Below are 13,186 nucleotides of genomic sequence, written 5' to 3'. Positions count from 1 at the left end.
TATACACAGTGTATTTATCCTTCACTGTTCTGGGTTTTTTAATTTGGTTCAGACGCAGAACATTTATGGATTTACAATATTATGGTAACAATTGATTTTCATAGGATAAAATATCATTAGCAGACATAAAGGAGATTCCAGTCAGCTGAGAGGAATATGATCATAAAGCATCTCAAACAGTCCTAATCTCACTTTGAATTAAGACAAAAATATTAATCACTATTATTTAAACTCTTTATTTGCTTTCTTTCAGTGTTAATATTAGTGCCAATTTTATAGTTGGGATATAGGAATGAAATTAGCGTTAAGAATTAAACAACTCCTTCCTCAGCAAAATATTTTCACATGCACTCACAGTATTCGCTCAAATGCAAGTGAAATGAAAAAATGGGTACATCTTAAACTGTTATTCTTAGATTATAAGGATTTGATATGATCTAGATGCAGTACATCACATTATGTACTAAGTATGTGCAATACCTGCACAGTTTAGTCTCTGTACTTACTCATTTCTTACCCTCAGCTGAAACTGTTAACTCTCACTGTTACTTTATTTATTACTGTGTAGTGGCTTGTTCAATTGGAAGATGACAAGATAGACCACAGCATAACACAGACGGCCATACCACAGCAATCACCTTTCAGTCATTAACCTCCAGAATTGAATGCAAATAAGAACTTCAAAATTAGAAGGTACAGTATCTTCATCATTCACAAATGACTTAAATACGTGAATCAATGGTCCTCTGTTTCTCTATCTGCTTTATTTAATATAATTGAATGGATGATGTTGCAAAATTCATAATGCCACAAACCATCGGGTGCTACTTATCAACAGTCATAACGCTTACTTTCAAATACACATTCAGCTAATGAAACTATTCTTTTTGAGAAACTCTGTAGGTAATTGTGTTTACAAAAGTAGCACATACATCATAAGCACCAGCCTTTATCTGCTGGTAAAGTCTGTGCTGGTCTTCATCCCAGAAAGGAGGATAACCCACCAGGAGGATATACAGAATGACACCTGCAGAAATCATAGTAATAATTAGGCAACAGCAAGGGAAAAAAACAAAAAACAAAGAAATTTATTTTGTACCTGATAATCATGCAAAACTAATGACTCAAAAGAAGGATCCCAACTACTGAAAACCACTAACCACTTCCCATTCATACTGGGGAATAGAGTAAACATAGGGTTCATGGGACAACCTCCTACAGAGTGTGAGTAAGAATGCATATCTTACACACAATCAGATTTGTTAAGCTGGATAAATAGATTTGTACTTTTTAAAGATCATGAAAGTTCTATGAAAATAACACTTCTGGTGTTATCACATTATCTGTACTGCTGTCTATAACACTACTACTGATGTCAGACAAAGAAAACTTGGGCAACTCATTTTACCTCTATAAATATATGAAGGAAATAAAGAAGTTCGCCTGCTAGCTTTACAGGGATGATTCATTATGACTAAAGAAAACTGCTTTCATAAATACAACCAAATAAGTGTGGGCAGAAGTACAAGAAAGAAACTCATCATTTCTTCTCACATAGGTAACAATCCCTTTGCTGGTACCATAAATTACACTGTTTGAAGAACTGGGTGATAAAGTAATTGCTCTCTACTCCACTTAAAAAAGAAAAAAATCCTTAAGTCTCAGACTTCGAAACAGCAGTTCCAACATCTCGATTTCTTCTAAAAATTAAAATTAAATTTTAACTAGTCCCTATTTTCTGATGTGGTATTCCACATCAGGCATTCTGGATGTCATCCTTCCCTTAACGTACTTTACAGTTGACTGACCACTGTCTTTCAGAATAAGTCCTTACCACATGCCCACATATCCACAGGTTTTCCATATGGATCTTTCCGTAAGACTTCTGGAGAAAGGTATCCTGGAGTGCCAGCAAAACCTGTCACAAGGCAAGGAAAAAACTCTCAAAAACTGTATGTACTCATCAAAAAGCAAAGTCATTTTCATGTTATTTGAGAACACACAGGATCTTTCCAGCAATAACCACTTAATCTTCAACATTCCATTCTATTGCAAATGCCTAAATGTAGCAATAACAGAAATACCTATGCAGACTTGGCCCATGACCTTTTTGCCACCATCTCTATGTGTCAACAGTCAAGAGGACAGTGAAAAGGCAGCCGGTTACTCATCTGCCCTAACACTGCAGATTCAACAGTTGCGTCAAGGGTCTGGTGAAAATGCAACAGTGGAAGATTTCCAGAAAGATTTCCAGACAGCTGAAAAAATGTCACTCATGACTTGTCCATTACTGTATGCTGTAGAAAGACAGTCAGTAGTAAGGTGCAAATACATCTGCTCAGGTTTAAAGCAAAAAACCAGTTTGTGGAGCAGGGAGAACATGGGATACACAGAGTGATCCCCTTGGAGATATCAACTGATAGACAGCAAATGCATTCTACGCTTGCCCAAAACTGTGAACACTGTTTCCGAGGTTTGTTTTTGTTTGTTTGTTGTTTTCAATCCCTACCCTAATCTAGTCTATTTTAAACTAGTGCCAAATTATACCAATTATTTTTGTAAACATGACTCACTCGGGACTTCTGAGTCCATCTTCTGTCAGCTGCGAAGACTATTTTCACACATAAAGTACTACTTCCAGTGACATTTATGGGGAACTGATTAACAAAATAGAGCAGCACTTGAGCTACACTACTGCAGCTATAAGGAACATTTTAAAAGCCCTATTCAAACCTACACAAGGGTTGATTTCGGAGAAAACAACATATAATGCTAAATTTAGAAAAGCTCACATATGGAGCAATTTCTCATTTACAGAAAAAGAGAGAGTAGAAATACTGTTCTAATTTCCTTTTATAGAAGCAGAAACTCAAATCAGCCAGGGCCAGACAGTGGCAAAGTAAATGCTCAGAAATGCTCATGATTAGATTTCTTGGGAGTACAACTGGCTATTGCTTTGTATGAAGACAGACAACTTAGGCTTCAGTCTTCTTACAGCCTTTGCTGTTCATATTCCACACAACTACTTCTAAGACTATTTTACTGAAACACTCACTTCCTAGAAGTGATGCAGCCTGTGGAACCTCCTAACAAAAGTTCACAAAAAGCATCTCCAAAGTCATTCACCCTTTACAGTTTGGATGTTCTTCATTTTTCAGCAGCTGTGCAGTCTTCAATTAGGAGAAATAAAAAATGAAGGTTTAAATTGTAGTCATTACTCAGGATACGGTAATTGGTAAAAGCTTTACAATACATAACGCTCTATACTGTTTGTTAGTATATTTGCTCTTGTATTTTTGTCTAAAATATATGCTTGGAAATACTTGGAAGATGAGAATTTGAAAAAAAAAACCTGTTATTTCTCAAAGACCAGAATGTATTCCACAAGACTTGTGCTGAACAGAGGACAAGCAAGCAATGAAACTTATGAAAGATGGCGATAAGGGGTGAAGTAGACAGCTACAGAAAAAGGAAGCCTCTGCTGTGCAGCTGGCAATCAGTTCAGGGTGGAAAGAGGAAATGAACAAACACACTGTGTGTACTCCTACTCAGAATGTGTCTAAATACTTTAATGCAAAATTGGCTTGCATTTTTCAGTATCCTGATATTTGAACCATGAATTCCAAAGTCCTATCATACAGGAAACACAATTTAAGCTCCTTTGAGAAGCTAATAAATTCATGTTCTGATTAGCTTTAAATAGAGTGGTTTCATAACTTTTCCTGGAAGTTGGGCTCTACATTAATATTTTGTTTCATTTTAAATGCAAAGTTGTACTTATATTCAACCTTACTGTAGCTCCACAAACATTACCAAACATCACTTGGAAATAATCATTATAGTAAAAATATAGTAACTAGCTAACTTTGTCTCTTGATGAGGTTACAGAATGAGTCTACACAAATCAGAAATAACAAGTCAAAAATAAACTGTAATAAATACGAGTGCATTTTTCTTTAAACTATTACTAACAGCAGCAATTAACTTAGCTTAAAAAAAAAAATAATGGAACTTGCAGACCTGGTAATTGTGACTGTATATTATCTATTAAAAGCTATGTCACTGTATACTATTATTCTCATCTGATATTAAACACGTATTCAGAGGCCTGAGACAAATGCTGTGCTGTGTCTTGTTCAGTGGTGCATACATACATGAGACGGCATGTTCTTCAAACTAAATAGCTTACAGCCTCAAAAACCTCTGCAAAGATTACATATTTACTTCATAAATGTTGAGAATGTCTCGAGTCAAACCCGCACTGGAGGCTAAATATAATCCCATAAATTAAATTAACAAAGAGAGATTTCTGTTAAAAACAGAGAGATTCCTGCACTAAGACCCGCCCTATGCTTTCATCACCACCTTGCTAACATAACCTTTGACTTAAGAATAAATGTTCAAATGAGTAGCCTGGTGAAAAGGTATGAAAAATGAGGCTCCAAGGGGCAAGAACAAGTTTCTTAGAGCAAATATAGGGCAACAGCCTTCATTTCCTGCAAAGCCGAATCTAGAAGAGGAACTGTATACAATCCAAATTTAATGCAGCTTCTGCTACCAAAAAAAAAAATAAAAAAATAAAAAAAATACAGTGGAGCTACTCAAATGAACAGTATGTTGCATATTTTAGTCCTAGCTTCAAGGCTAGCTAAAGACAAGACATAGCTGGGACTATAGCTACCAATGAGTCAACTGCAGCCCCTTGACAGTCATGAGCGAGACTTGTCTGTTACAGTGAGCAAGTGGAGCCTGCCAGACACTTTCCCAGCACACTTAACACCTGCTAGCAAGGTGGGGTATTTCTAGTAAATAGATGAGCAGTTTCTAAAACCAGTCATGAAACAGGTTTGCTCTATAAACACGTGAACTGTGAAAGCACCCCCATAGTATCCAAGCACACAGACTTCTGGCTGGTTTCCTACTGACTGCACATCCATGCTTTAAGCAAAGTAACTGTCACACCACAAGACTACAAAAAAAAAAAAAAAAAAGTGAAAAAAATAAATAAAAGAAAGAAAGAAACTCTGATGCTGAGCTATAATTAGAATCAGACCATGCCATGAGTCACTAAGTGCTGCAGAATCCACTGGAAAGCAGGAAAAAACACTCTGGAAGGAAGAGAAAGTTCAGCACATCAGAGTTCATGTTTCTGCCTTGCTACAGCAGTCATAAGAAGATTAAGGAAGGCACTCAGAACATTACTGAAAGCTTTTGCAGTTCTGTAACAGGTACAGAACTCATTCATTTTATCAAATATTACAAATAAAACACTACTTTCACAATTCCTTCCTTCCAGTTTCTTTGTTCCTTACATACGTATTTTGAAGGCATTCATCTCACTCTCTACCAAGCTCAGCATTAAGACCTCATGATTCTAAGTCTGAAACAATCACTTCAGATGCACCAATTGACCAATAAAGTGCAAGATTTTACAGGCAGCTGCAATCTCATGTGCGTTGTCTGCATCCAAATAGATAGAACATCTAGAGAAAATAGTCCTGAAGCTCATTCTGCTCTTTTTTTTTTTTTCTTGAAAGGCTTCCTGTCTTCCAGATGTTTTCATCATTTTAACAAATTACTTGTATTTTGTCTTCTCTTTATTCGACTCTTTTTGGGCTAGTCTATTCATTAATGTGCAAGAGCAATCTCCACTCTCTTTTGTGGATTATTGAAATCCATTCATATAGAAGCTAGGATTTAAAACAGCAGGCTAGCTTATAAAATTACCAACATATGTCCAGCGGTACTGTCTGTGCATGAACATGTGGATACATCCTAGATTTCAAACTCTCAATCTCTCAACACACCGCTTTGTCCAAAATCCTTCATGCTTTTATTCTAAGCTTTGATAGCAAGCTTGCAATCGCTTAGTTCAATTTAAGCTGCACTTACTAGCTGCTGTAAATGAGAATATGTAGTTGTCACAAATATTTTAATGTTTGTTTTCTTCTTTCTTAGATAGAAAATGACTTCGGGCTTGTGCTTCCTATCTGTTCAAACAGGGTGGTATTTGAGATTGATTGTTGTAACACTCTCTCTGCAGGTGCGTTCCTGCTTGCAGGATGCCTGCCATTGCCATTGAGAATAAAACCTGCTAAAATCAGAGACACTGTCCTGATAAATTATTAGGGTATTTCCAACATGGGCAGCTGTACTCAAAAGTATTAACCCACAGCCTTATTCCTCAGGTACATGAGTGACTAAATGGAAATCAGCCATCTCCTTCTGAGCCTCTGTGCTTACATTTCTTTCCAGAGATAGAAAAGAGAAAGCAAGAAAGGAGTTTTAATCAAACTTACAGGCAGACAAAAGCCAGGGCAAACCAGGAGTCAGTAAATCTAAGTTTCAGATTCAAGGAATGTCGAAGACATTCTGTGCCAATAGAAGAGACTTCTGCCAAATCATTTTATGCAGCAGTTTGGGAAGATCATTCAGCTTTGCCAGGAAAGAAAAGGTTATGAGGCTGAGTCTCTTCTTGCCTAATCAAGCTCTTTTACGTGGAAATTTAGCCACAGCTCATTTTTGAAGCTGCTTCTCTTTCTTCTCTCTCTCCATTGTTATTGTTGTGTTGTTTGATTGCTTTGCTGTTGTTTGTTTGTTGTTTTTTTAATAAACAAAGTCTGCTTTGAAGCTCTCCTTAATTCAATGAGAATTACAGATAACATTCTTCCTGAAGGAAAAATATCTGAAGTTTACCTTGTTGTAGAGCTTGAACTATGAACAAAATATCCTTATAAGCTACATATTGACACCACACAGCTACATGTTCTACACTACAGTGAGGAGCAGATTTGAGAGGCTTTGTGTCAGCATTTAATAAATACTAAGATAAGTAAAAAACACATACTTACCAAACCATGCCTGTTGTTCCCCTTGGACTTCTATAGCCAATCCAAAGTCTGCCAATTTTACTGCTGCTCCCTTGGATTTGCTAGCTAAAAGTAAGTTCTCAGGCTTTATTTGGAAAGAGAAAAAAAGTTGAGATTAAAAAATAAGTAAATATAATTTAGACAGTTTTTTTCTTTTCTTTTTTTTTTTTTTCTTTTGTTTTTGTTTTGTTTGCTTAAGGTGGTCTGGAAAAGAAGAAATACTTTAGAGGAGTGAAAAAGAAATAAAACACCACACATTTTCTCTATAAAAGTTAAAAACTACTTTCCACTCTTACTTGGGAAGAATCACTAGGTCTGTAAACTACCGTCGTGATCCAACATGACAGCAAGAGCACAGACAAAAGTGCAAATCTCCTGGAGATGTACATAAGCTAGAACTGCTGCATGGCACTGCAATAGCTTTGTTTGATATGACAGTTCAGAGAGCCCTAAGAACTCACTACATGGAAAAAGCTGCTGAAAATCCCCAAAGCCCACACATCCTTTGATTCACAGTCTGACCTATGTAGTTAGTAGGATTAAGCATTTCTAACTGTAGACTGTATGCTTTGCATGACAACAATAGCAGCCACATTTTCATATTTATATTTAGAGGGCAGGTGTATTTGCAGTGCAAATCTTTCTACAATAAAACAGCACACCCACATTTGTGCTTGCCAAGAACCTACCACAAGTGACTATTTAAGCCTGGGAAAGTTCCCACTTTGCTTTTTTAGAGCACGTTGGTCACATCTGAAATCAAATGCTTCAGTATACCTCTACAGTTAAAAGGAAAGGACTTAGTAACAGCAGCGCCATTCTAGCCTTCATGAATTATCCTATGAATGTCAGTTAGCAAATGCAGCAAATGCTAATTATCCAAAGATAACTTTGTTCTAGGCCACAATGCTTACCATTGGATTTAAATATATAGTCACATATGTTCTTGCAGGTTCTCTTACCACAGTGAGAGTTTACTTCCTAAAGCAATGGATGATTTTATGTGGTTATGACCTTCAGCAGTTCAAAAGCAGTGCAACGTCTCATTGTCTTGACTAAAAGAGAACTACTGATCTATCAAACCCTTATAATTCAGAACATAAGATTCCATTTGAAATAGTAGTTTTGTGTTCCTTGTTGTTGGTTATTTATTTATTCCACCACACACCTTTATCTGCAGAAGTGCTCTACAAGAAATATCACCACTGCAGGTGAATATTATTCAACACAAGATGAAGCAGATTAACTCCTATGCTGCAAACAACAGCCTTTTGAAGAATGTTGTGTGGGACTATACCCTTAAAAAAAACACAGCTGTCACTTCTGGATGATGAGAGACATACCAGAAAATTATCATGCATGAACTTGGAATGACTGCAAGGACTTGGAAGATGTTAACAGTCCGGTCTGGGCCATTTAGAACCCTGCATGCAATAATGTCACCCTATGTTATTGGGACTGGCTGCAGTCAAGCACGCAGTTTCAGTGCTAACTACTGAAATTACTTACAAATAAATTAACGGGATTTATGCCTCATTTTTTCAAAGGTTTTTATACTCAGAGATTAAGTACTAAATCTCTGCACATTTTTCCTGAAATACAAGTAGAGTTGAGTTGTTATTTTGTTGTTGCCAGTTTTAAGAAACTTTAACTTCCATGGGGAATGCAAGTGAGTTGTAATCAGGTAATTTAACAAAAGCAACAGATTGCCAAGAACTGAAATCCCTTCATGGAAGTGCATTTCTACCATCTGTTAAAGGCAGACTGCCACTAGGAAGTCAGTTTATTCCAGACATAGGATCCACCATCATTCTGACTTACACAAGAGAGCACAACAACAGGCAGCGCAGCAGTTGTGAGAGGCTGCAAATGCTCCACTCTTTTGCCACCATATTCTATTTAAGGATGATTAAATGAAATCTGATTGCTCAACTGTTCAAATCTCCATCATTGTCCCCATCACATCAAGCAGTTTAGGGATTCATGCCAAGCCATAAACATCTTCTATGTGTATTGTTGCTCTGCCCATGGGTCTGGTCTCTGCATCTTCTTTTCTGTACAGGGTGTTCTGCTGGGGTTTTACCAGAGTCTTTCATTTCTCTTTTTTCCCTCTCTCTCTCTTTCTTAATTTTTTTTCTCTCCAATTTGCCAGAAAGGAGCAAGAGAAGAAAGAATGTTCACCGTTTCATGAAGCTTTCACTTTCAGAAATCAAGCTGGGTACTGCAGTTTGGCAGGAACATTTTTTCCTCTTAATGTTACCAATTCATCCTGGATTTGCCAGAATCAGAAATCCACACATTTTGCAACAGCAAACAGCTGGATTTAATGCATTACTGAAGAAAAGGTTATTTCACGTGAGTGTATGAAGGGCTCTAGAAAGCATTCCTTATTGTAGCCTGAAAGCCAGTTTACAAGGCTACGATTCACTTATTTTATTCCTTTCAATGCTAAAAGCATAAAACTATGTGTGCTGTGAGAACAGGAAACTGCTGGATCTGCTGGACAAAATGATGTTTTCTCATTTAAACTTGTTCCATGTTATCTGACTGCCTGCCAACCAAGGGCTACAGCATGGGTAAGGACTTGCCCATGTTGTACAACTGTGACCTGAGGAGATCCACAAGTATAAAACAGATCGAAGATTTAAGTGTCTCTCTGAAATTTATTACTCTCTAAGCTTTCTGACATCTCTAATATTTTACGGTCACAGATGATACGGACCTTTACGAATTCAAACAATAACTCTGACAGTTGTTTACCAGGAATCAGAAGGATGGCAATAAATAAGACAGCATTCTGAGTCCAAAATTATTATTAATGATAACTACCAGAACAGTCCTATCCTGGGAGGAAATTCCTACTTCATGTAACTCATCCAGGAAGGTAAATAAGTGACAGAGAAGCCATGCAAGAAAGAATCAGTGTGTTCCACTGCCTTAGCCTACATGCCACTTTTCTTCTGTAATGGATCTGCTATATCAGATGGTATGCTTCCACCTGCTTTCAAACTGAAATCTTCTTTTACTTGGTATCTTGAAGGCCCACTGTCCAAACCCAGATCTCCTCCTTGTCCACAAGGCTGGTTTCCTACTAGCTGTGAGAGACAGACTTGCCACTGACCTTCCCAGTAAAAGAAAATAATCTTTGATTTCTTTCTATGCCAACCTGTTTTAAATACAGGAAGCAATACTCTCCAGCCATTTGGAAATGTACACAGCTAAGAAAGAGGTAACACTCAGTACAGGAGTTTTCTTTCAAAGGCTTCTATCCCAACACTAAGTATTCATCAGGTAGGAACATCATGGTGGAAATGCCGTAAGAATTCCAGCCTTGTAGAGCAGTTTTATAGTGCACACATCTGTAGGAGAGATGTTTCTGTGCCAGCAGTCTCACAGCAGCTGGCCTTTTCTTACTGATGTGTGTGAAGTGCGAACTGACAGTGTCTGCATTATGCTGATGAGAGAGAGCTCTGGATGCCCCGGAAGCTCTGAAAGACTGTGTATTCAGTACATACACCAAACGCTGGAAAGTAACTACTGATTTCCCTGGAACTGAGCAGATGCCTGTAGACTCAGATGTCCAAGTTCCCTGGTCTCAGCTATGTATTAGCTTGCTACAGGCAAGCCTTTAAGGATTTCCTCCAGTGAGCGCTAGAAGCTCAGTGAAACAACGAAAGCAAAACGGAAAAGGTTTAAATTTCCAGATCTCGCGGCTGTGCGTTAGTTCGCTGTTCTCCGCAGCCACACAGGCAGAGGCTCCGGCTGGGGAGGGCTGGGCGGGGCAGCAGCACTCACCTTGAGGTCGCGATGGACTACGCCCATCTGATGGCAGTGGAGCACAGCCTCCAGGATCTGCTGAATGCAATGACTGCATGCAAACACCAGGGGCGCGTGTTAGTTCCAAGCGTGCACCGGCCGCCCGCACGCCCGCAGCCAGGCGTCGGGGCGGCGGCGAGGGGCAGGCACGGCGGGGCCGTGCGGGACGGGCCGGGGGCGCCGCTCTCCCTCACCGCTCCGCTCGGCTCCGCGCGTACCGCCCCGCGCCGCCCGCCGCTCAGAGCACGACGGCCTCAGGGCCGACCTCCGAGACGAGCATCCCTTGGCTCGCTCTGCTTTCTTTGGCCTTTTTGAGTTTTAAGTCTCCTGCTCAGATGCAAAGTTCTTGCAAAAGCACATGGATTTGGCCAATTTGGTGACATCACAGAAAAGATTAGAGCTCTTTTGTACATTTTCCTGTTCATTAACTAAGGACCCTCTCAGAGGCCTTACAAATAGCAGCCGCTGAGGTAGAAAACATTCGAGGCCAGGTGTTTTAGGTAAATCATTAACTTCTGTCCATCCAATTTTGCCAGCATCACTTGCCTGAGGGTTCGTCATACTCTAAAGCAGCAGTGTGCGACCGGCTGTTCTGCCACTGCAACCCCGGGCTCAGCACAGAGTGGTGTGTCAATCTGCAAGCTGACATACATCACAGCCAACGTTCACCTCCATGGGCGTGCACAGCGATACACGGACAGCCTCAATAAAGTACCAGACACGTTTGACAGCATGGGACAAATCCAGAGCCGTGGGAAGAGACAGGTTTTTGGCAACCATTCCCCCTTGTGCCATGATGTATATTAGGCCTGTAGACTTGCAAACTGGAAAGAGGCGTCATGCATTATTTGTCGGTCTAGCTGTTTGGAGTGAGTAGGATAGGCAAGGGAACATCGCAGCCAACCCACCCCCTGCCCCTGCCCAGCAGAAAGAAACAAAACTCTTATCCATTTGATGGGCACCAGATACTGACCTTCAGGTCTCTGTGAACTATGCCATTTAGATGACAATGATTAACACTTTCTAGAATCTGCTGTATACAATGACTGCAAAGATACAAGGGCAGAATGGAAGGGAGAACATTTTAAAGGCACATAATCACATTAAATACAAAATAAAACTAAACTTAAAAAAATTATAAAGAACAAAAACAGTTTTACATCTCCTGACAGATCTTGGTTGTACACTGAACTGGAACAAAACAATGCTAAAAACTGAGATATTTCCAGCTCTAAAACACTTAAAAAGAAGAAGAAAGGAAAGCAAAACAACAGCAACAACAAAAATGCAAGAACAAAGTCAAAGGGAACAAACCAAAAAAGACATTTAACATGGAACACAGAACACCTGTTAGAATCATTAGATTGTGTTTTCATTCAGCAGCATGGAAACTTTCCCCAGCTTCCAAAAACTGCTACTAGAAAAACAAACTAGAGACAATAAATTACTTGGTGATATCTCTTATATTTGTTGAACATTTTCAAAATGAAGTTAATGTTACACAAGTGCTGAAGCAAGAATATGTTAAAAAACAAAATGATAAATGGGAAACAAAATGAAAGACAGAAAAAAATCAAAACTAAGGAAAAGAAAGGCATTTCTCATTGTGAATCAAATGGTTTCTTAACTACTGTCAGAATAAATAGCTAAGTCATTTTAAAAGGTGGCATGCATTTTCAATATTTAAAAATATTGTCAAGCAATAGTTTAGAAAAGAATCACTCGTGAAATGGAAATCCACATTAACAAATGGAGACAGACTTTTTTTTTTTTTTTGGCTATTTAAACAAGAGAGCACCTATATTTCCATGTCCAGGTTTGCAAGTTTTGGCCAGTGTACAATGCCAAAAAGCACAACTAAAATATTCATCTTTTACAGCGCTGCAACTTTTTCATATATTTTTTCAGCACTACAATAGCTCATAAGTTTTTATGTAAAGATATCTTCGTGGCAGAAGTCACTGACTGTAAGAAATAAACAGTAGCAATGGGCCAAAGATTTGATTTGGTTCATCCAAAATGTTTTGGCCATGGAATTCAGAAGGAATGGTCATAAATCAGTAGCTGGAGTCCAAACCTGAAAACCATTTCTTATGCAAGTAGCTCTCAGCTCACTGAACTAGATTGCTCACATGAGCAAAGACTACTTGCACGAGTAAGGGCTTGCAGGAGCAGACCAATATTAAAATCCTAGGGTATGTGACTAAAAAGTCCATTAACTATTTCTAAAGGCAAACACACATACACAGACATACAGGCACATATGCACTATATATATAAATATATATATACACACAAAAAATATATATATAAAAATATATAAAAATGAACAGGAAATAGAAATTTCATTAATTTGATCAAGTTTTACTAAATACGCAAATGCATACATATATCCAATATATACATATTGCATATTGGAAGGGGCAGTGCATAAGTCTAGAACACACAAAAAAAAAATTACTGCAATTTTAACTTTTAAATCACAATTACCTTAAAACACA

At 38.4% G+C, this 13,186-nt stretch overlaps 1 protein-coding gene across 25 annotated transcripts in view; it reads right to left on the bottom strand.

The window, feature by feature from the left end:
- CAMK2D (calcium/calmodulin dependent protein kinase II delta) overlaps window positions 1-13,186 on the bottom strand; it is a 145,904-nt gene that overhangs the window by 39,622 nt on the left and 93,096 nt on the right. For 16 of the 25 annotated variants that reach the window (XM_085547030.1, XM_085547041.1, XM_085547033.1 and 13 more), the window contains exons 6-9: window positions 11,659-11,731; window positions 6,852-6,954; window positions 1,835-1,918; window positions 933-1,027 (exon numbers count right to left, since the gene is read on the bottom strand). In XM_085547030.1, coding sequence (XP_085403156.1) covers window positions 933-1,027; window positions 1,835-1,918; window positions 6,852-6,954; window positions 11,659-11,731 — 355 coding nt within the window. Of the gene's footprint in view, window positions 1-932; window positions 1,028-1,834; window positions 1,919-6,851; window positions 6,955-10,664; window positions 10,738-11,658; window positions 11,732-13,186 lie in introns of all 25 variants that reach the window. The other 9 variants (XM_015861974.3, XM_085547042.1, XM_085547034.1 and 6 more) reach the window with 1 other exon arrangement.

The sequence above is a fragment of the Coturnix japonica genome, chromosome 4 (assembly GCF_054131305.1).
Source record: "Coturnix japonica strain WE chromosome 4, WE-NBRP24, whole genome shotgun sequence".
NCBI lineage: Eukaryota > Metazoa > Chordata > Aves > Galliformes > Phasianidae > Coturnix > Coturnix japonica.
The sequence above is the reverse complement of the archived record's forward strand: the minus strand, read 5'-3'. Positions and strand labels throughout refer to the sequence as shown.